Genomic DNA, 24,667 nt, shown 5'->3' with positions numbered 1-24,667 from the left:
TTAAATCAGCTTCATCAGTCATTTGAACAATGCACTATCTGAAAATTAGATGCATGGCTTCTTGTGTTGAGATTACAGAAATATATGCTGAACATGACGCATAAGAAGCAAACCATATGTTTTTACCATTAATTTCTTATGCAACACTCACTAGCCTGTTTTTTAATGTGATATTTTAAGAGGTGTGGGCATGGAGGTACTGTATGGCATTTAGCAATGCTGCTTCACAGCTCTTGGGTCTTGAGTTAATTACTGTATAGCTCATGTTGGCTTTCTGCAATTTCTCCAGTTTCCTCTCACCTTCCAATGACAAGGTTAATTTGTGTCTCTAAATTGTGTGGGTCTACATACCCTGCGATGGATAGGTGTGTCATACAGGATGCAGTTCATTTTTTCACCCTATGCTTTTGAAAACCTTCACAGAAGTAAGAAGCTGGTAAAAAAGATTATGTTGTATCTCTAGAAAATCTCTAGGTGTGTTAGAGCTCACATCTTATTTATGCAATCCGTTACTCCGTTACTGTGTGATGAGAAATGTCTGATTGAAACAGGAACTGGATAGCTGCCAGTCTGTGCCCATAGTGCCATCTTATGGCCTAAAGGGAAGCTGATCTCCTCACTCACTGCACCACAACACCACTCTAATCTGTGTGCTTGCTCTGCTAATATATGTCAAATCACTTGCATGGTGGTGTCAGAAAAATAAGATTTTAGTCACTTATGCTGGGATAAGGGGTTAATAAACGTGAAATTTACACCATGACTTATTACACACAACTTTCCCTTAATTAACCACATGAAAGAATGTGAAATTTACCACAAATGATCCAATTTACTAATCTGCACCCGGTGTATCTATTTACAAATCAGAGTGTCCTTTGGCGTCCTCTAGTGGCCGATTGGCAGCCATCTCATGCACTAGTCTGTCAGACTGTTATCACATCATCACTGCTTGATTTTGTAGAATAAACACAATTTATCCCATCCCTGAGATTTGTGGATGTGTTTCTGAAATACATTTTTACAAATTTGTCAGTAAAAGTGTCACAGCATGGAGAGCAGTTTGCATTAGGTGAATAAATAGTTGCAGTTCATAGGTTAATAGAATAAATTAAAAACTACTCATTTTTATTCAAAATAAATAATATTGCTTGTAACATTTTCAATATTAGGATGTTTTTTGTCTGGATACTTTTAATGCAATTTTGTTTCACTATTGAAATAAAAAACTCCCAGTTCATTTTGCTTTTTATGTTTTTAATCTGTTATCAAATTCCAACATTCTGATCTTTATAGAAATGCAATGATGTTGTAGGAAAAGTATTAGAAGAAGTTTTTATTATTTCTTATCAGGTCAGTTCATTTACACACTATAGCCATTATTTATTTGGGATTCTAACTTCACATACTCATCCAAACATTTTTGTTTTGTGAAGATGATTTTCAACATTAGCTTCAATACTTTATCACAATTGAACTCAACACTTTGTACCTGATTGCATTCAAAATACAAAATCTACAAACTCAATGTACAACAGAATAGACACTGCAGGAGAATGACCAATACCGTGCTCACTTGGTAGACTGTTGCTTAGCAACATAGAAATATGGGCGTTGATTGTTGTTAGCTTTAATTCACCAGCACCTCCAGCCTGTGTTGAGCCATGTTCGATTCTCTCATTGAGGAGTAATTCATCTTGCAAAAGGATTGACTATGGATGGTAATTAATTAACAAAGAACTATCTTCTATACTGTGCAATATTTTAGTTTACCTTAAAATGAAGCCCACAGTTTTTAAAAACATAATTGCTAGACATGTCTACAGTAAATAGGAAGACAACTATTGAATTGTGTTATAATTTGCATAAACTATGCTTATAATTTGTATTTCATTTTATCTAGTGGCAACAAAAAATCCTATATGTGGTGCTCCAAAGTCCAAAAAATAAAACTATCTAGTCAGATTATAACTTGTGAAACACTACAATTTGAAACTAGTAAAGAAACAAAGGCTTGTGCCTTGCAATAGAACGATTTGCAAAGCCTTGTGATGTGATTTGTTTAAGTAAATTCAAAATGTTTCTAAGCTTTTTTTATGAAACATGAAATTCTTTAGTGTCTTTATTACCTTTTAATTTAATACCTGACTGGTTCACCATCTATATTTAATCCTGTGCTCATGTATTCCTTTAGAGGAAAGTGTTTAACCTTAAATCAATTTAGATTGACTGGTGTCAAGGTGCTGCTTCATTTTGTAGAAGATTCTTCTGAAAGATCATCACTCTGTGATAGATCAGTGCATCAATACCAATAAACACAATACTAGTTTTGTCACTGTATCAAATCAGTAATACAGAAAAGACAAAGACTAGACATTACCAATTACTATGACTAAGACAAATATAGCAGGCACATGGTAACAAAATGAATGATACCACCATAATGCTAAACTGGCTACTGCATCTATGGCAATAGTCCAGCCTGATCGTACATTGTTTTTCACTTCCATGCCCCTCCAGTCTACACTTTGATCACTTTATTGGCCATATACAATTTCTTGTATTAGGAATTTGTCTTTTCACATACTCCAACTTGCTCTCCATGAGACACACAGACAGGGAGAGAAGCTTGGGGTCAGAGCACAGGGTCAGCCGTTTATACGGTGCCCCTGGAGCAGTTGGGGTTAATGGCCTTGCTCAGGGGCCCAACGGAGTAGGATTCCTCTGCTGGCCACGGGATACGAACCAGCAAACCTTCCAGCCACAGGCGCAGATCCTTAGCCATATATTTTGGATCTTAAATATGGTGACTGAGTTTTTCTTTCAGAATCAGTTATAACTACAAGGTTTACTGGTAAACTGGCTGCATATAGTTTCACACTGGCATGCTTACTGATTCCAACACACTAGGCAAAAGTAACCATAGTATTTTTGTTATGCTGCAGTTGGTGGTCAAATGTGCAGCAGTGTAATGGTCAAAACCCAAGTGCAGTTTTCAGTGCACTATTTAAGATGGTAAGGAAATGACTATAGGCGTTGGAATCAGGAGATTTGATGGGAAATGATGCAGGCTGGTAACTGGTCAGTGTGTTAAGAACAAGGCTCTCAGCTAAGAATTAAAAGGGGGATGCAGGGGAGCCAAACCAGAAAGAAAGGGTTACAAAAAAAGGAAGAAAAGATGGGAAACAAAACGGGAGAAAAGAAAAATATGATCAAGACTATTAGGGAAAAATAAACACAAAACTACTGTATCGCAGTGCAGGGAAACAGGGAAGCAGGGAAGCGACGTTTCGCAGAGAGATTGAGGCTCTAATGAAAGAAGGATGATACAGCCGTTCGAGGAAATTTAAACAGGGCTTCTAATGAATGAGATTGGGAACTACAGTACAGTAGATCGGGAGCCTGATTGTAAAAAGGGTTGGTTTAATTGAACGTCTTCCCGATCTATTTTAACGGGAGGCTGGGAACTCGTGGGAATGTTGCTGTTGCCAGAGGCAACATCAGGACGCGAGTTGGACCCGGCCCAGGCACGCCAATTTAAAAAAGAAATCAAATAAAGTTGGTTATATCCATTTTCTTTTTTTTTCCTGAAATGATCAATAATGAGTTTTGTTACCTAGCACTGCTTACCATTTCTCCACCAAGCACATCAAATGCTGGAGGGTCAAAGAAGAATCAGAAGTTTTCATGAAGTTCACATTGATGATGTGATTCACAAAACAGTGTTTACCATTGACGCAAGGCAGTAATGAATCATACAATGAAGGGTGAGGGGGAAAATCTTTTCACACATAATTAGCAGAAATTTTCACCCTTTGCTTTTACAATGAAAGCACTTTTTGTTCATCCCAAAGGCTCATGCATTCAGTAAAGAGTAGAGGGGGTCATGTTAACAAATGTTCTGGGAAGCGTAGAATTGAAAGACTATTACTACACTGTGTATTACACCCACACAGTGTAAAGAATAGTTTTTGACAAAAACCTTTATTTAACCTTTATTTTTTACAAAAACCTTTATTATTTTATATAGTACATCCTAATAGTGCTTTCGTTCCCATGCATTGCATTTAAATTCAACTTGACCAAATAATTATTAATGTCTTTTTATGGTTTGATTAATAAGATGACAATCCAGTGTTATTAACACATTTTTTTATTTCTGCTGCTAGGTACACAAGACATATCGCGAAGACAAACACATTGGAGAAAATTCACAGTCAGGTACAAATCTTAATAGATACTTGATGTGATCCATCACAGGATGCACCAACTTTAATTAGGTTCAGTGCATTTTAAAGTATTATTATTATTCAACAGACTGTTCATGCATGTTTGGTCAAGGGAGAAAGGCTTTGACATTTCTTATCTAGATTTTTACAGAGTCTCTGATGAGATAAAAATTGGGCACTGTCAATATAGTACTTCTTTTCCCTGCAATTAATGGCAGCAGTACTGTAATACTTGTCTTGTACTTGTAGATACTGATCCAAAATAATAAAAGTACTGACCTTAAGGAACACGTAGCTTTCAGATTAGGCATGAAAACGTGTTAATAATGAATAAAGATCTGGATAGATACAGCTCAATGCTATGCAAATGTCTGCTGTGCATTTTGCTGCCTTCTACTCCTTTCGATTGATGTTTTTTCTTCTTTATGCAGACATGCAATTCTATGATGATCAACAGAAGTTTTAGGTATTTTGTTTTGGATTACAGTAGCAGTTAATCCTGATACTGTACATCTGCTGTGTGTATTGCACAATGTAGCCTCTTAAATGTATGGATCTGTAGATGTATTTGATTTCCAGATCCCTCCAATCTCCAAAGAACCTAGACAGTCCTACATTCTCCCATGTTGTGGATCCTGGTCTTTTGGTGTTCTTTCTTGTCTGGAAAGGAGAGCACAGTGGTTCTGAAGTCAGGGACATTCAGAAGGACCCTGGTTGAATCCTAACAAAAACAGAGCTGAACGAATGATATTAATGACAAGGAATACCTTACAATCAACTATACTGATACGTGTGATGGATATTACCATACTTCATATTGGCTACTCAAGGTTAATTGTTTATGCATAGTTCAAGCTGCTGTCATCACATTTTTTGGAAATTCTGATCAATGTGAATTAAAGATTGCTAAATGACAGGCTTGTTTCCTTAATAGCAGATAATGTCTTTATAATAGAAAATACCAGTGGAGGGTTTGAGTAAATTGTCGATATCCATAACACACTTATTTTGAAACATGTAATTATTGTCATTGATAGTAATTACAATCTGTAATACTGTAAACATACTGCCTTTTTTTCTACATTTTTAACACTGCAGTGAATGTAATTCTGATTCATTCCCACTACATCAACTATTGATAAATCTGTTGGTGAGGTAATGTCTCACTTCTTCACTGCTGTGTAGTGGGATTGCTGGGCATAATGACAGTCAAGCATCTCTCACTTCAGTGGGTCCTCTTCTAGCAAAAGTAATAAACTACTTTTGAATATTTTGGAATGAAAAGAGCTCTATAAATCTATGGAATAATAATAAGGAGGTGTTTCAGGTATACTAGCATATAGCTGTTTATTCGTAAAACATAAATGTCTGAGCCAAGGACAAGGTAGGATTTTGAACTACAGTAGGGCAGCATGAAATATACTGTCAAAGATCAAAATGCATTCGCTTTCTGGGGATTTCAGTATTCTCTGGTGCACAAAGCATGTGTATTGATAAATAACTTTGAAAAAGACGGTTTAAGTCTCCTTAATTATGATGGACTGGCATAATATCCGGGGTGAAATCTGCCTTGAGTCCATTGCATGCCAGGATAGGCTCCGCCTCCTGCTTGACCCTGAATTGGATGAAGCAGTTAGAAAATGGATGGGTGGATTGTCCTCAATTATGACTAAGTTCTTCCATCTAAAGAGATGTAGTTTATCTCTAATACAGTCAGGCATGAGGAGAGGTGCACTTCCCAAATGTTTTGGGACATATCCACTGTATAAAAGGATTTATCTTAACCTACTACATATTAAGAAGTTCAAAAAGATAACTGCATCAGCATGCGTAGCTGCAAAGGAACAGGTAAAGGTTTATTCCATGCTGAAAGAAAAAGAAAAAGGAAAGAGAGAAAACATTTCAGCTGTGGAGCCTTCTTCATTTCTTTTTCTTTCCCTTTCTGCCTGGAAAAAACCTTTACCTGTCCCTACTGCATATTAGATATGTTGTGTTTATGCTAACGGGACAACAGCTCTATAAAAGAGAAGGAAAGAAGTAGAAAAAAATGACAAAACAGCTAAAGAATGCTTATTGATTCTAGGGTAACTTTATAGGAAGGCCTTGATATTGTAAAGTTCAGTTCGTAAGCAGTGAAACTGCAGCTGCTTCCTCCAGTTGTGAATGGTACTAGGGTGAAGATATTTTAGTGTATCCCAGCAGAAAGAGTAATTCATATTTGTGCCCTTCCTTCTAGAATCTCAGTCTCTCAGGCACAAGGACAGGAGGAAAGAATCAGTTGATGTGAGGTCCATAACTTCCCGAGGCAGTGATGGTATGGAAAAACAGACAGCGATTTGCAGATTCTCAGTTTTCGCTGTAACATTCACAAGCACTGACGTCTGTGGAGTAATTATGTTCTTCAAGAATGGAGACTGCAGGAACTGTAAAGGCAATGAGTCAGCCACATTATGACTGGAATGCAGGTGAAGCCTCAGAGATGTAGGTTGTGATGACATCATCAGGCATCCTTGACGCAGCTCTGGTTATTTTAAGACTTTCTGTTTGTCAAAGCCAGTGATATATTCACGCTTCAGCACATACAGGGACATGTGGAGTTGTTTCATTTCATCTTCACATATCCTTTTACATCATTAGGCTTAGATTCTAGTTTTCCTGATTAAAAATGTATGGTAGAGCATTTCTAACACATTGTATGATGTAATATGCTATACAAGAAATAACTATAAATTATAAGACTAGCTGACATTTTTGCATTTGAAATTGCTTGATATAATTCTTGAGAAATGTTTAATTGGAAAATACCAAAAATGTTTAATTACTTTTTATTTCAAGTTACTTCATAAGATGTTCATGTTTAATGTGACCATTGTTATAATATTGTTTCATGTTTTAATTTTTGTGTTTACTTTCAAAGCCCCGAGTTTACAAAACCGGAGGTATTCATCTATGGCCAGGATCCATTCTATGACCATAGAGGCCCCTATCACAAAGGTAAGAATTTGAGCAGTAAGTATAAGAACTCCACAAAACCAATTCAAGAACATTTCAGTATTTTAGGATGAATCTGAGACCCATATTAATTCTGCGATGCAGCTCAATAATTAAATAAAATTAATGACATATGAGTTGTACACTTTTAATGGGGAATTTTAACTTTTCAAACTTAATAGCAAATTTAACATGAAATTTTACCTTTTAAACAGTGGTTTGAGTTCAGTCTTTTGTGTAATTTGTTCTGCACTTCCCATGTATCATTATTCCAGCAGTTCAGTATTTCTTTTCACTCTGGAGAGTGACAGTACATGTAACAGCCTACATAACACTGCAATTAACAGCTGACACCACGAAACAACCACACCGGGAGTGTGTTTCTAAGAATGTTTTATGCCACATCTGCTTTCTTTTTTAGGTTATAAATATCATCAATTCTGCCCAAGAAAACAGTCCTGTTACAGTGGCGGAGGCCTTGGACAGGGTTTTAGAAATCCTGCGAACTACAGAGCTGTACTCACCCCAGCTAGGCTCTAAAGATGATGACCCCCATACCAACGACCTTGTTGGGGGACTCATGAGCGTACGTGAGAAGAAGCATGGATCTGAATGTTGATTCTAGGCAGTAATAAAAAAAATCAGTTTTGTATTACTGAAATGCTGTTTATTTTCCTATTAGGTAGCATTACAGAAGCTTTAGTTGTAAAAATCCCCTTATTGCACTTGCAAGCTATGCCAGTACTAATGCCTTACAACGTTTTTGGCACCTTCAATTAAGGTAGAGTTTTGCTGGTCTCTGTTCACTGTTAGGGCTGTTTATAGGGTCCTATTTTTGATTAACCACAGAGATCTCTAACTGAGTATAAACATCCATACCTGTTTAGTACTGCCATGAACAAATAAAGCTTAAGGCAAAAATTCCTCCCTTCACAATTTACAGTTTTGTCTTATTAATACTGTATTTACTAAATGAAGCTCCATCAGGTTAGTCATGTTAATGTGATACGGACATGACAAGATGCAGGCAAATGTTGGTCAAAGCTTCCCCATATATACTGTAGTCGAGAAGAGTCATTTTTTTGTTGGTTTGTGCTCTTGTTGTTTTGGAGTTGGGACTATCTCCTTGCAGTCTGTTTTGCCGACTGAGTTACAATGTATCTGTACTGCACACAGGGAAGGAATTATTATTGTGAACAATAACCTGAGCCTTGTCACTCAAGAGATGTCTCAGTGCCAGTCAAGCCAGGATTTCTAAAGTATCATAAACAAAAATACTGTTTTAACATGAGTGTATTTTCCACTTGTTGAGAAAAGGTGTGCCTGTATTACACTTTGTTGTGAAATTCATACACATAGCAAATAAAAAAGGGAAATCTGCCATATTACATTTGTGCATTTAACATTTTGAAAAGCTGCTTAAGCTGCAGGTTTATCTGTTGTAGGATGGTTTACGAAGACTTTCTGGGAATGAGTATGTCTTCTCAAAAAGTAAGTAAATCTTTCCTCCTAACTGAATTATAAAAAAATATTAAAAACATTCTATTTCTTACGTAATATCACTATACTGTAAGTGCAACATTTATTTTTTTAAAGGAGCTCTAATTGTGTAATATTTTGTATCAAGGGGTATTCTGTGGAAAGGAACTACAATTATTATCCCCAAATGTTTGAAAATGAAAGTCGGCTAAAAATGTCTGTGTTTAAGATTAACATAAACAAATACATTTTTCATGCATGAAAAATTCAAACATCATGCAATATAATTCCTATACAGTCATGACAGAAATTCACAAACAGTTTACAAGTTATGAAAAACAAAACCTGTAAATATTATGATTCAAACAAAAAATGACAAATGTTTGTACAGTACTGGACAGTACAACTACGAGATCAGTCTTGTTGCACAACTGTTATTCAACACAGGACATCTTGTTACTGTACATCTTGCTCAAGAAAAAATAATAATTCTACTGTTTTCAAACCCTCCTTAATCATTTGTCCTCAAGTATACACAGTGCATTCGTGTATCCTGCATGAAACCTTGTTTTGTTTTTTTCTGAATAATAATGAGATTATACTGTATTGTCATTAAGCCCTATTATTAAGTCAGCAGGATATTCGGAGGAGCAGCAGTGCGCCTTCAATAGATTCAACACTATTGTTACTTTTTATTATAGCAGCAAACTTTACTGCAGTAAAATCACATAATTCATTGAGAATTGGTAATCTGATAAAGTGTTTTTTAAAATACGTTGTGGAGAAAATTCCCACTGGGGACCTTTGCATATGAACATACGTGATATACAATTGACAAAAATGTGATCCAGGATGGTTCTTAGCTTTATTGAATGGCTCACAATAAAACATTCACACCTTTGAAGAAACTAGTTACTGACTTAGTTACTGACTACACTAACTGAAGAACCTTCCTAGAAAATGGCAAAACAGTTGGTATATTACTTTTTCATAACACCTTGGACAAATAGTTGGATTGTATGAGTTAAAAAATTAAACTTTTGAAAGCCTGCTTTGTTTCCAGCAGTCATAACAAATGTTTAACTGCAAACAAATGTTGGGAGCCAGGGTAATTTAAAGAATTTCTTGAGAACAATAAGACATGAAGTCTCAAGTTCACTTTCAGCTGAAGTCCAGAGAACTTCATGGACCTTTAAATCTTAATTTAAGTTTCAATCATGCTGATGATCAGTACTGTCCATGGGCTGAGAGTCACTTGTCGTCTCTTTTGCTGTGTTTCTCTTTAGACATGACTCACAGTAATAGCCACCTGGTCATGCCAGTCACCCTCAATGATATCCCTCCCCGGATAGCAGAACTACTGGATGATGAAGAGCAGTGGGACTTCAACATATTTGAATTAGAAGCTGCCACTCACAAAAGGTGGGAGCAAATCTGAGCCCTTAGATACTGTGGAGAGAAATGGCACTCTTCCATTGATCCAAAGCTAACTGCCCAATGCGTATTGTACTGCCCCAGTGTCAGTCAAACCTGCTATTAACTCAGCAAGTAATCTGCTGTTTTTTGCTAGTCAAATGCTCTGTAAATCAAATTTTTGTGCCTTATTATCATTTGTATTAAAAGAATATTAGGAAAGCAACTGACATCAGTTTAAAATTGTTCAAATACTCATTTTTTCGTGTTTTTTGTATGACCATCCTAAAGTTTTAAAAACATGTCTTGTGGCATCTTACAATTCCAGCAAATGATTCAATACAAGGCATTTTGGTAAATGTACTTTGCTCAGAAAAACAACTGTATATAAATACTAATAATCCACCCATTATCGACGGGTGGAAGGCAGGACACACCCAGTCCATCACAGGGCTCGCACAGAAACAGACACATACTCAGACCAGGGCTAATTTTCCTAGAAGTCAATTGACCCACCAGTATGTGTTTGGATTGTGGGAGAAAACTAGAGCTCCCAGAGGAAACCCATGTGAACATAAGGAGAACATACAAACTCCAAGCACCCCAGGTCAGGAATTGAGGCAGGGTCCCAGCAGTGCGAGACAGTAATGCCAACCACTGTTCTACCATGCTGCCTCCAAATAGATCTTATTTAAAAAAAATATACATACTCTAGGCAAATATTTTCTATTTGCAGTATCAAAAGCATATTTGAAACTCTCACACTGAAAAAAACTTTCTATGTTTTAAGCCATTACAAATATGAACCATTATGTTATTATGCTTGCTAACAGCTGCAGGTATAAAAAAAAGATTTAGTCAGTGATATCTTTCCTGTTTTGTTAGAACACAATTTTCCTAAACAGAAGAGTGAAGAAGCCACTTATGCGTGTTGGTATAACAGCAGGTAGTGCTGTTGTTAAGCAGTCTTTTCCTAAACTACAGATCTGATTCAGGCTGGAAAAGCTCCTAAGCGTGGCTGTAGTAGTTGGAGCCACCTTTCCCTATATATAGGTGGTGATTAAATCATAATCAGTTTAAAAAATCGAAAGATTTTATTTGCATGTGAGGCTTGTAAAGAGACACTGATGTCAACATTTTTAAAGGTTGAGTGCCTCAGCCAGTAAAGATACTCTGGATGTTTCCCAAGACCAGCCATGGTCAGTACACACCTGGGTCTTTCCCTTAGCTAGCCTCTACAGACATTAATGTGGCAGTATCGCAGAGCATCCCACTAGGGCACAGTGGGATGTCAGAGGTTCAGGCACCCCTCAGCTTTTGCTAACAAAATCTCTGGAGCTTACAGAGGCGTGAGGGAGAGGAGCCCCTCTCCTCCGGTCACTATTAAGTCTACCCAGCAGGTCTACCCAGGAGCTGGCAAAGTGTCAAAGTGGTTGACAAACAGTGTCAGTGTCTTGTGTCAGACAGGCCAGCCTGGTCCCTGCTCATCCTCGTTCATGTTACAAGAGTTATTTCTGGAAAAACCCATGGCTAAACAATTGGTTGGAAATGGCATCACAAAGCTAGCGGGAAAACCAGCTAGTAACATATCACAATTAGAAAGACATTTTTTTGCTGGCCAGAGAAGAGGTTATTTCTATATATGTGGGTACCAGTTCTTAAAGCTTGATAAAGGTAACAGGTGAATTATTGAGATTTTGTCCCAAACTGCATCTGGAGTAGTACAAAGAGCTTTAAGCATCAGGACAAACAAGACATTTTTATTTGATTTGCAGACCCCTTACCTACCTTGGATTGAAAATCTTTGCCCGGTTTGGCGTGTGCGAATTCCTGGACTGCACCGAAGCAACAATGAGATCGTGGCTGCAAGTCATAGAGGCCAACTATCATGCGTCCAACTCCTACCACAACTCTACTCACGCAGCTGATGTCCTCCACGCGACTGCTTATTTCCTCCGAAAGGAGAGAGTAAAGGTAGGTGCAATCAAGGATGACTGGCAAAACACACTGACCTAAAGAGATCAGCATTTTATTATTATTATATCTATTGTTGATTGATGATGATAACAGTAAAAGAAGCCGTTATGGTACTAATAATTTGTTATTCAATGGGTCACATTACATCCACCACTGAAGTGCTGCTCCCACTTGGGTTCATTTCTGCTGTAAGCTTGTGATTTAGAAGAATGTTAACCCTGTGCTCGCTACTGTCTCAGTACGCTGCTCTGTTATGGCTTTCAGGGCAGTCTAGACCAGCTGGATGAAGTGGCGGCTTTGATAGCAGCAACAGTGCATGACGTAGACCACCCTGGACGCACCAACTCTTTCCTGTGCAACGCGGGCAGTGAGTTGGCTATCCTCTACAATGACACAGCAGTGCTGGAGAGCCACCACACCGCACTGGCCTTCCAGCTGACAGCACGGGACAGCAAGTGTAACATCTTCAAGAACACTGAGAGGTGCCTCGACTTGACTTTCATCACCCCGGTATTGCCTGGTGACCCCCACTGTGCGTTGATCAGGAAAACTGCAAAGCACTGGTGGTCTTGGCCGGGTTATTGCCTTTTTAGTGGTATCTGATCATGGGCTACAAAATGTGTTGGAAGAGAAGAGCTGTTGATGATCTAATACTGGCGCCTTCCACTAATCTTGTTTCTCCTCATCGAATGCAGAGAAAACATGCTAGAGCCTGAAGAGATATTTTCTTATGATCTGACCTGCAAATTAATTAGGCATGCCCCTGTAGGCAGATTGCTCAAGTATTGTATGCTGTGGAAATGCAATAAATATTATATATCATGATAGATCGAGATTTTGTGCTATTTGTTTTTGATGTAGGACACAATTTCGGACATTGCGGCAAGCAATTATTGACATGGTCCTGGCCACAGAGATGACAAGACACTTTGAGCATGTGAACAAGTTTGTTAACAGCATCAACAAGCCCATGGCAGCGATAGATGAATCCAGTTCCAACGTAAGCTTCCATTATGTTCTTTCTGATTTTCATTCTGTCTCAATAGGTTTACATAATTAGAATGATTTGATTAACATTGTTGCATTATCCTTACACATTTCATTAATGGTAAAAGCATTTAAACAGTGTAATCTGTAAAACCAGTACTGATACAAGTCAGTTTAGAAATAAAATTAATTGAAGGCATTACTTCTGGTTTTGAAAAGGTGCTGATTATACAATGTATAATACAATCTTTTGTCATTCAGGTGTGTATATGTCTTTAAAAAAGAGAATTTGCTTAGTAATTGTATTCTTCTTTCACAACTACAAGGTATGAATATGTCACATACATTCATATATAGATTCAGATTTGCCCTGATTAGACATTTACATGTATATTTTTCATATTATTTTGTAGTGTAATTCACTATATTCTCATTGTCATCATAAAAACGAATCAGGAAATGCAACAGTTCACTCTAATGGATTTAATCAAATATTTTAAACAGGAAAGGAATTGATCAAATCACAGAAACTGCAAATAAAAATGTGGATATATTTTAACTAAATGCAATACGATGTGTGAAATTTAACACCCTGACAAAATGTGAACACTGCAAAGTTAGTATTGAATGTGATTTCCCTGAGCATTAACACAATCCTGCAGAAATTGGATAGACTACTGTGCAATGTTCTGACATTCAAATACACTTACCATTTATTTCTTGAAATGCCATTGTAATCCTAGCACTTGCTTGGACTGCCTGTCTTGCATTGTCCTGCTAGGAGATCAACACTTCATATTGGCTGACAGGAATGAAAAAGCTTTTTTCTCAACTATTGTCAAAGTATCACAGAGCTGCAGGTTTGACTTCAGCATAGACTAAAGGCAATCTTATGTTAAAGTGAGATTCAACACCACTGTGTTACACATCCACTGCCAATTGGCTTGAGGGCCCAGTGAACATTCAGTGCTCAGCATTCCATGTCTAAAATACACATCCTGTTTCTTTAAATTCATCTTCCACCCTGGAAAGGCAAACAATTGTTTATCAGATGCCTGTGGTGCAGTGTAGTGTATCAGATACTGTGATTTTGAAATGCTATTAAAAGGTTGTTTCATTTTCAGATTTCCACATATATATATTATTTATTTTTAATTTAAGATAAAGTTTCACGAACTATACTGTTATTTAGTCCCAAATGATTTTGCTAACTTTACTTTGTTTTATGCCCTTGCTCATTTGTGAAGTCTTCAATGATATTGAGAAGTACCTTATCAGGAATGGTTCTTCTTAGTTACGGCTGCGTTTGTGCGATTTTTGACTCTCCCCGATGAACTTGTCTCTCTGTCACAGAGTGAAGGCAGTGACTGCGAATGTCCAGCCAGTATAAAGAACTCTCCGGAGAACCGTCTGCTCATCAAGCGCATGATGATCAAGTGTGCCGACGTAGCCAATCCCTGCAGGCCTCTGGAGCTCTGCATTGAATGGGCAGGCAGAATCTCGGAGGAGTACTTTGCACAGGTAACAATATTAACACAACTGAATGTGTGAGCATGGAATTTCAGAGGAATTGTCTGACCGGGGAATCTGCCTGTTCAAGAAGATGACTCTTTACATAATTTCACTGGTATAAGAAATACACCTCTGATTGAAATATTCAACACTGATATCATGTTATAGAAAACAATATGTAATACAACAAGCTTTGGACATGACTCCGTTTCAGCCTTGTCATCGGTAAACAGGTGAACTGTTGCTTTATATTGTTGCTTAAAGTAACATCAAAGGGGACATGTTAACTAGCAGAACAGTAACTGAGTGCCAGATGTCATATCAGGCTGCTGCACTTTTGCACCAATGAATCCCCTGTTCACACACAGGGGAGAATGAGGAAGTGTAGGCTGACTCCTCTGGCCTGCCCACCTTTGAGCATTTTGTTTTCTAGCATGTTACTGTAGCAGAGGTTCAGCGCCAATTGGAAGAAAGGCACGTCCCTCACAAGCAGCTCCACATTCTGGGTAGAGCCCCCAAGACTGCTGGGGCCACTGTGTTGCTAAGAACTAAGAGTCAAGAGAGCCCTGCCAAATAATCTCACTCCACCTTTGGGGACATGCAGCCAGCTGTGTACTGCAGCCTGGGCAATCCTGATCACAATTAGCTAGTGACAAGGCCCAGGCCTGAACCCGTGATCATACAGCTCTGCACTTGGGCAAACACCTTTAAAGACTGAATCGGGAGATTCTTATTACATTATATTTATTCATCAAAATATATCATCCATCCATTTTCTAACTGCTTCTTCCAATTCAGGGTTGTGGGGAGCCAGAGTCTATCACAGCAAGGAATAGGCACAAGGCAGGATACACCCCGGATGGGATACCAGTCCATCGCAGGCTGCACACAGATACCAAACTCATACTCACACCAGGGCCAGTTTTCCAAGTTTTCCAAGAAGAAAATTTACAGTATTTCAGGGCAGGATGGTGGTCAGTTGTTAGCATTTCTACCTTGCAGCATTGGGCCCCTGGGTTCAGTTCTGGACCTTGGGTGCTATATGCATGGAGTTTTTGTGTTCCATGTTCCATTCATGTTCACGTGGATTTTTTCTGTGTGCTGTTTTTATCCAACAGTTCAAAGACATACTGATAGGTTAATTGGCTCCTGGAAAAATTTGCCCAGATATGAGTGTGTGTGTGCCTGTTGCCTGCCAGGATAGGCTCCAACATCCCTGCAACCATGCACTAATAAAGCAGTTAGAAAACATATGGATGGATCTACAATATTTCATTAATGCTTAAGGTTAAAACATCCTGTATTTTATCATTCAATTTAACTTGAGTTTTTATATTTGCGTCTTTTTTTAAATTATGTAAAATATATGAGGATGTGTGTGGTTCTTTAAAATTTTCTTTCTATAACTGCAGTATTGATACCACCAGTTGCAGTTGAAAGAACAATTACCTTTGTTGGAGTGAGCCTGTATTTTAAAGTGAATTTGCCTTAAGTCTAGGCCATGACAGTTTAGAAGATGTGTCACAAAATGTTCAGCTTCTGCTACCACTTTTACAAGGAAAACAAACCTGTAAAGATTTTATAGGATTTATAGGGCTGTCATGTGAGCAGCAGTCTTTCAAAACCTCTATTAACTTCAGTCACTCTCTTCTCCAAATTTGATGAGATTGTGTTTTAATGGATATTGAAGTAGGATGTGAGACATGAGTATTAGTTCAGTACATTGCAGTGGACACCTCTACTCACTAAGGTCTTCCAGATGTAACGTCAGTCCAAGAGATTAGACAAATAGCTTTTTAATGATATCTATAACAACTGTCATGATCCTTACTGCTGAATGTCAAATGTTTTGAGTAAAGAAAGTAAAATACTCTGTGATTGATGACTGTTTTTCAGACTGATGAAGAGAAGAGACAAGGGCTGCCTGTAGTAATGCCAGTCTTTGATCGAAATACTTGCAGCATTCCAAAGTCTCAGATCTCATTTATTGACTATTTCATAACAGACATGTTTGATGCATGGGATGGTAAGTATGGACAAGGATGGACAAGAGCCCACAACTGGTCCTTTGAGTTTATTGCACCTTATAAAATGGATAAACCCAAAATGTTTCTATTCCTAGCTTTAAAATGTGTAGCTTCTAACTGGATAGCAGATAAATGATCTATGATCCAGTAGTGGTATAACGCTGTTTTACTGAGGTTATCTTGTTAGAAAAAAATATATAATCTGGGTCCCCCTTTTCACATAAAGTGGACCTACTCTGTCTTTTATTTTACTATTGTTTCTCCCTCCTTGTTGCATCCCATTTGTATTGAAGTATGAGCGATAAGGAAAATGGTTATTGCAGTTTTTGCAAAAAAAAATGAACATTAAAAAATCTTGCAAAACTAACATTAGTTTAAATAACCCTGTATCTAGTTTGTGTTGAGTGTCAGTGAGCTGCATTGTGGTGTAACCTAATTGAACTATACATTCCGTTCCCTTATCAACTAATCTGATCATTGCGAGAAAATTGGTGCTATCAAACAAAAATAAGTCCAAAAGTCCATAACTAGACTGGTCTTGAATGTGTTGTAAAATCTACTTTAGACGGTTTTGGAGGCAATAAATTGCCAGGTGTTTGTTTATTTGTAAAATATAATGCAAGTGACATGTACAAAATAAACAAGAAACTTGCATTAAAGGAGCTCAATGCAATTAAAATGGGCCAGCAAAGCTGAACCTGTCAAAAAAAAACAGTAACTGGAGCTGTGATGATTTAACAGTGACTCCATATACCAGGTCAATCTGCAGCTGGGCTGAAAGAGAGAAAATAGTTTTAGCAGGAATTTTCATTAAATATCTTTAAAAGGTCAGAGGAAAAAACCCTGTCCCCATTGAAACCATATCTTCAACAAAATAATACACAGTCCAGAATACATGGTGTTTAAATAAATATATTGTATTATAAAGCAAAATCATACTAAGAAAACATAAGAACACAGCAAATGTTTGTGTTTCACTGAGTATAATTGAGCATGGAGAACTTTCTTTTCTTCTACAGTGAGTCTAACTTTTGTAAGTGATTTTTCTTTCCCCTCTCCCCTCAACAATGATTCTGACCCAGCTTTTGAAGCTACAGTACATTAGATAAATTTCTGAAGTTCTAGGTCATTGGATAAAGCTATAAAATAACTCTGGAAGATAAACTCCCTCTTTGCATTTACTCCAGAGAACAAATTTGTTTACTGCCAACGCAACATTGATGTCATGGAAAGTCTAAAAAAAGAAAGGCCAGAAAAAGAGATCAGGATGTCATGGGTTTCTATAGTGTGCTAGGGACCACTGAAGCAGAATACCATCACAATAATATCTAATCCAAGATCACTGTCAGGTCAAACAGATGTTAAGGTCATTACACATTTCCTTTTGGAATTTGATGGTCTTAAATGTACAGTATGGTACAAAATGTGTAGTCAACACAAAAAATTAACAAAGAAGTTCTCAAAGTGACATAAAAGAGACTCATTTCCAGATTCTGCAAGTGAACACAGCACAAACCTATCAATCAAAGCAACTTGAAGTAATGCAGAAACCGATCAACTAAATACTTTGCATAAACTTGGCCATACTCATTGGCTTTTGGATGACTTTGTTGTTGTTTTTTTGCAATTTCTGTCCATTTTAGCCTTTGCCAATCTGCCTGGCTTGATGCAGAACCTGGCAGAGAACTACAAATACTGGAAAACCCTGGATGAAATGAAATGTAAGAGCCTGCGACACCCTCCAGACCTCTGACACTGTGGGTAAAGGCAAGATCTTGAATGTAGCCCTTCAATCTTACAATCCTCATCACTGTGATTTTTTTTTATGAAGACAAAACAAAAGAAGCAAGCAAAAATGAAGGACCTAAAGATTTTCAGTAAGAAAGTGGGCTTGAAGACAAAAACTAGTCGAGGTTTCTCTCCTGACAATCTTTTGTGGTTTAAAAGCGTGAATATATTCAATACGCACTTTATAGAACGGGAGTTCATTTTGTTGTTTATGTGTTTATTCTCTTTGTTACAACAATATCCATTTAGTATACGTCCCAACTGTTTATATTAAAAAGCTTCCTAGCTGACATTGAACGACTGTCTCATTGTGCAAGTTCAGAGCTCTGTGACTGTTTGCACCTTGGGGTGGGATGACATGGTTTAAGTGATCGGAACGAAAGGTTTGGTTTTAATTGAAAGTACTGTAGGAAATACCATTTCCGACTTAAAACCCAGAGTAAAGCATCTCAAAACGTGTGCAAAAACACAGGAGACAGTTTGAAACATTCATTAGGTGCAATTCACTTTTCAAATAATATTAGGAAGCTGCATTTCATTTCTATTTAAAGGTTTAACTCTAGTAAGCAATTAATAATGAGCAATTTTACACTCTGTGAACATGAAAAAGAATGAAAAAGGATAGCTTAAATACTTTATTTCAGTTACAAAAGATAAGTCAACAGTTACAAAATCTGAATTTTTGTAATATACTTTACTGTATTTGAGGATTCCTTGGCTAGACCTTAACAACCTTAGAAGAAACCCTCTTCGGTACCCAACTGTCTGGAATTCTTTTTTTTCTAAGAAATGTAGGTATTTTGATATATTTAATTTTCATATTGAATGTAACTGACAGAGAAATATCTTTGTATAATATTTAAAAGCAGGAATATTATTTCATAGGTGTTTTTGGCCATGAGGAAATGTTGTTTTCATAATTATGTTTCCACAAAGACATCCAACTGCTTGTTAGACACCATGGTAATACCTAACCTGTATGTGAAGTTAACAGGATACCATAGGATGCTAGGTACTGTATATGGCAGGTTTATTTTTTTTTCCTCTCTCTTAACATCTTAATGTATGTACTGTATTTCACTTATTTGCCCCAAGTATTTGCAGAAGGCAGGGTTATTAACACAGATCTTATTCAAACAGTACATTGCAAAACATTTAAACACTCAGACTAGAAGAGGAGGAAAGGCATTCCTTTTTATCTTTTTAACTAAATGAAATCAGAAACAAACACGGTAGACTACAACTTTAAAACCTGTTTTTATAACCATCCAGCGGACAAATTTAAATGTAGCTGCAGACAAAGGACAGTGACACAAAACATTTTCAATACCAACTTCTGAAAGTTGCACTTCTCTTTTGCGATTTCATCTCTACCAGCTAAAAATGTATATTTGAAATGCTCTTCTTATTCAACACTTAATGTTTGTAAGGTTTCTCTACAGAGCAGTTCAAATACTAGGTAATGTGTTTCTGTACAGACACTAAAGAGGATGTGTTTCCTGAGCACTTACAGGAGTCTAGACAGAAAATTTGCAAATACCCCAAGCGTTTTTATTTTACTGAATGGAAATCTGAAAAATGTATTACTGGCATTACTAATTAATATTTACAAGAAAGCAGAAGATTGCTTTTACTATTTTAAGTTCATTTTTAAATTGCAAAATAATCATGTTCTGAATACTTCAAAAGCTAGAATGTGAAAACTATTTTAATACAAGAGTGTGTAATTTAATCTAAATAAATTATTTGGAGATTATTATTTTATTTAAACACCATTCAGATATTAAGTTAAGCAGTTACACATAGTTGCAAAACTGTGCTAACTATTGCCCATGGCTATAGATAGCAGAAGATCAAATGAGGAGGAGATGCATAATATATTCTGCTCTTCAGAACAGATATAAGCTTTAGCTGTCAGGCTTAGATGGTTATGGGTTTATATATGAATTTTGGCAACATAATATGATGCCAAGTGTTATTTTTTTCAGAATGGTATGGGTTGCATCAAAGTAGAATCAATCCTGGCCTGGAATCAAGAGTAGTTGTCCAAAAACATTTTTCGCCAGCATTAAACCACCTGTTTCATGGTCCCTGATGAAAGACTTTACAAATGAATAAGTTTGGGTTTGACTGCCTTATTGCTTCCTGTGTTAAACAGGCTACTATTTTATAAGCATCTTTTAATTTTAAGCTCAGGGCTGGTCCATATGAAATCCTGATCACCTCTCCTTTGGTATGGCATTATAGATGAAATCGGTAGTAGCAGGAGTTGATGGGTTGAGCTGGGTTTTCTTTTTTTAAGTTTTGTGTGAAAGCAATTATGTTATACCTATGTGATTTATTGCTAGCCATGCTGGTGTTTTGCCGATTTAGCAAGTTAAATTGCAAGTTTACTATCTCTGCCTGGGCAGTGCTCCAGACACATTTTTTTTATCTGAAGATCCAAAATACCCCAGGCCAAAAACGTGGGTGCCAAATCCTGTTGTTGTGTGCTAAAGTATGCCATTTGTGGGATCCAAGGGCACTGGCATGATTTGTTGACAGGGGGTCTCCATCCCTCTTTTTTTACTTTCCCTTTCTAGAGTGATTGCCTTTTGTTGGTACACTCATGTGTTTGTGAGAAGGCAAAGGCACTAATTTTGAACTCTGGGCGCCAATGGCAACAAGCCTCAGACAAAACAGTTGCATTTGCGCCAGATTTAGTTGTAGTCTGGAGCACTTCCCGATGACAAAATAAGCCATTGTAAATCAGTAAAACCAGCTGGGGGAATCTTAACACATTATTCTTAAATTTACATCTGTTCAACCTGTACTCACATTATTACAACAGCCTTACTGGTTTCTGTGCTAGAATAAAGCCATAAATCAGCGGTAAGGTGTAATGTGTAAGCAGCCTTAGGCCTCGTATGGAAGAAGAATTTCCTAGAGGAACAGGGTTACAATAAGAGACTACCTGTGACTAACTTAACGTGCCTTTTTGGCAGCTTCAGTCATTAAAAGGAAGCGTTTATGTACTAATTATATGTACTGTACAGTATATGAACTAAATGGTACAAATCCAGGACAGGTATTACATGTATACTGATTTTGTTTTCTTATACATGCAAGTGAATTTAATTTGCTAACATTGAAATCTGCTGTTTGTAGTTTGCTTATATTGACTAATTCTACAAGGTTTGTACAAAGGGACTATAATATACATTTTATTTAGAATGTTACACTATGTATTATACAATAATGGTAAGGCTGACATAACTACAAGGTTCTGGTTATAGTATGTACTGTGCACAAGTATTTCGAGTACATTGTACTCCAGCCGTAGTAGTAATACATTAATACAGTTATTGCTGACAAGCACACATTACGTTCAATATTGTCTGAAAGAGTAAGGGCCAGAAACTGATCTTAAATCGGTCTTATTGTAGATGAACACATATGAACTGAGGACTCATTAATACTGAGAATCTAAAACAGCACAGATAGTTTTAATACAGGCAGACGGAACAAAAAACTCAATGGTAAAGTCCCCCTTTATCTGCTATAGTGATGACAGGTTGTCTCCTAATATCAAGGGACTTTTTAAAAATCATTATTTAATGTTATTATGGTGTCTCTGAGAGTATGTTTAAATATGTAATATTGCCACCACAAAATGTTAAGTATTTTTGTGTGCACAGTACATCATTAACAGCATTAAGAAAATTCTCTTGTGTTGTTTCCATTTTCTAAATGTGCTTTCATCCAGTATATGTTAAATATAAGGTCTTGATACCTATAGAAAGATATACCATTCCAAATGTTGTAGCTTTTTTAAGAGAAGATTGTGCATTGTTATCCAAAGACAGGTTATACTTTTTATACTTTTAATTATTTGCATTACATTATTCACCAAAAAAGACATCACAAAACATGGTGTATGTTAAAAGTCTGGATGTGAACATTTTTCATGTGTTGTGTCAGCAATGTAGTCACAGAGTCAAATAGATGAATAGACGCAATACAGAATGAATGGCCAAATAGACTATTTTGGTCATGGTGATGACATGACTGCTGTGCACTTTAGTTTGTTGGGGATAGAACCAGAATTGTATACTGTATGTTGAGGTTACAGAGAATGGCCCATTTAAAATATCTCTGAAAAACATTTTGACCAAAGTTGGAGAGACTTACATTTGTTGCCTTATTACAGTCGCTTGCTTTCCTCTGACAGGGTCAACTAAATTAATTCATAGCAGAAATACACAGCACATAAGCCATATTGCAATAACTCTTTTACCTGGACCTCCAAGATCCATTCCCAGGTTTGAAGTGGGCGGTGCATGCGTAGAGTTTTTTAACCTGAACATTCTTTTGCATTAAAAAAAAATCAGGATAAATGTTTCTATCTTCAAAATATAAAATAGAGCACCCAAAAACAACGCTTCAATGTGCAATCAAATATTGAAAAGATTTTTAAAAGCACAAATATTAAGAAAAACATTTTAACTTATGAAATAGCAAGATAATTCCATGGAAACTGATCAGTACTTACGAAAATGTTTCACCCTTGAAGGTACCACAAGTGCTATTCAGATGAGGTAATGTAAAATAAATGGACCTACTGAATGTTTTTTTTTATGGTATTGTCAATATTTCTCAATTACAACTGTCACATAATTATAGTTTTGGTACACTATCTAGATGTTTTGAAACTATTGCTAAAAAATTTAAAATTCTGAAGAGCAGAATGAAAAAATATAAAAACTGAAAGCCCAATATTGTTACAAAATAGTCAACTGCAGCCATCTCAGTGCTAAATATTTTTTGGGGGAGAAAAACTCTTCTGTTTGTCATAACCCACACAGGGACACAATAATATCTTGGGTGTAGCTTCATTTAGAGGGAAACTAATATTCATTTATAGCCATTGGCATCTTTTGTTGTAGGAGAGCTAACAGGAAATTTATTTTATTCAATAAGAAGTTCACGCCACACAAAATATAATCTGATCATTCATGCTTGGTGTGCATCAGCCTTTAAACCCAGTTGTTTACTCATATATAGCAAATAACCTTTTGGTAACAGCACTGGTTATTAGTGCGAATAATCTCTTACTCAAGGGAGCTTCAGTCTCTACTGCAGTTATAAACTATTCTGCTACATGAAACTGACAAGCATTCAGGATGTATTATTTAATCACATTTTTTAATCTTAAGAGGAAAACAATAGATTACATCAATAAAAGTGAGAGCTCAGGACAAACAGAAAACACAAGTACCTGCAGCTATTAGGAATGAGGTGCCAGCTGCACTTCCAATGTTTCTATAAATACAGTATGGTCTAGAAAAACACCCGTTGGTAAAGTTCATTCTGTATTGGAAAACTGTGAAGGATGCCCTGTTTAGAGCAGAATTTTCAAACTATTGTTTAAATGTTGTTTTAGAGCATGTTTCACTGCAGGTACAGACAATGTGCCAATGCATTTTCTGTAGGTTTTATATAATGTATAATTTAGTAACTGTATTATCAACAGAAGCTCCAAGGCTGAATTGTATATAAGCTCTATTTTTAATAGACTCATCTTTATCATGGACTGAACAAATACAACACTGTATAATAATTTTAAATTGTGTATTTTTGAAGAATTTTATTGTTTGTACAAAAATAAGTATATACATAAATGGCTTTTCGGTCCAAAGTTGTATTCCACATTCCCCTGACATGATTGTGCAAATATCTTTTAAATATCTTATTTCTGTACTCATTGTCTGTCAGTTTTCTGCCTTATTTTTTATGTTCTTCTGTTATCACTTTTACTTTTAAGAAGTTGTATTTGTGAATCAAAATAAAACTCTTGCAGTAATATGACTGGCTAATAGTTTTAACATCTTTTATAGCATTGTGTAGGATAGAAATAATTTAATTTGTTTTCAGGAATCAAGAACAAAATCAGTTATCAACCCCAAGGAACCTTCTTAGGTTACAAGCATAGAAAAAGAATGGTCTCAAAATTCATCCTGAACATAATGGTTTTTTAATCAAGCTTTTGGGTTTAAAGCACTATGTGCTCCCAGTTTATTGAAAACAGTTTTAAAAGATTCAAAGGTGCATCTATTTTGAAACAATTATGGAAAGGATGAATATTAATTACTTCAAATACAAAAGAAACTGATTTTTTTTAAATCCTGCTTTCCATGTTTTATTAGTCTCACAATACCATAATTTTATTTTCAAATGAGTACAATTTAAACGTTCATATTTAATATTCATATATTAAATATTATT

At 36.5% G+C, this 24,667-nt stretch overlaps 1 protein-coding gene across 4 annotated transcripts in view; it reads left to right on the top strand.

Annotated features, from left to right (window-relative positions):
- The window catches only part of pde8b (phosphodiesterase 8B), a 98,742-nt gene extending 74,959 nt beyond the window's left edge, over positions 1-23,783 (top strand). For all 4 annotated transcript variants that reach the window (XM_015364931.2, XM_015364925.2, XM_015364918.2 and 1 more), the window contains 12 exons: positions 4,170-4,221; positions 6,466-6,543; positions 7,147-7,223; positions 7,642-7,806; positions 8,666-8,711; positions 9,986-10,121; positions 11,888-12,086; positions 12,354-12,571; positions 12,951-13,089; positions 14,430-14,597; positions 16,485-16,614; positions 18,259-23,783. In XM_015364931.2, the coding sequence (XP_015220417.2) occupies positions 4,170-4,221; positions 6,466-6,543; positions 7,147-7,223; positions 7,642-7,806; positions 8,666-8,711; positions 9,986-10,121; positions 11,888-12,086; positions 12,354-12,571; positions 12,951-13,089; positions 14,430-14,597; positions 16,485-16,614; positions 18,259-18,368 (1,518 nt within the window). In that variant the 3' untranslated portion in view covers positions 18,369-23,783. The remainder of the gene's footprint in view (positions 1-4,169; positions 4,222-6,465; positions 6,544-7,146; positions 7,224-7,641; positions 7,807-8,665; positions 8,712-9,985; positions 10,122-11,887; positions 12,087-12,353; positions 12,572-12,950; positions 13,090-14,429; positions 14,598-16,484; positions 16,615-18,258) is intronic.
- Positions 23,784-24,667: the final 884 nt, after the last annotated feature.

This window comes from Lepisosteus oculatus, chromosome 3 (assembly GCF_040954835.1).
Source record: "Lepisosteus oculatus isolate fLepOcu1 chromosome 3, fLepOcu1.hap2, whole genome shotgun sequence".
NCBI classification, from domain to species: domain Eukaryota; kingdom Metazoa; phylum Chordata; class Actinopteri; order Semionotiformes; family Lepisosteidae; genus Lepisosteus; species Lepisosteus oculatus.
This window is presented reverse-complemented; position numbering and strand designations above follow the sequence as displayed.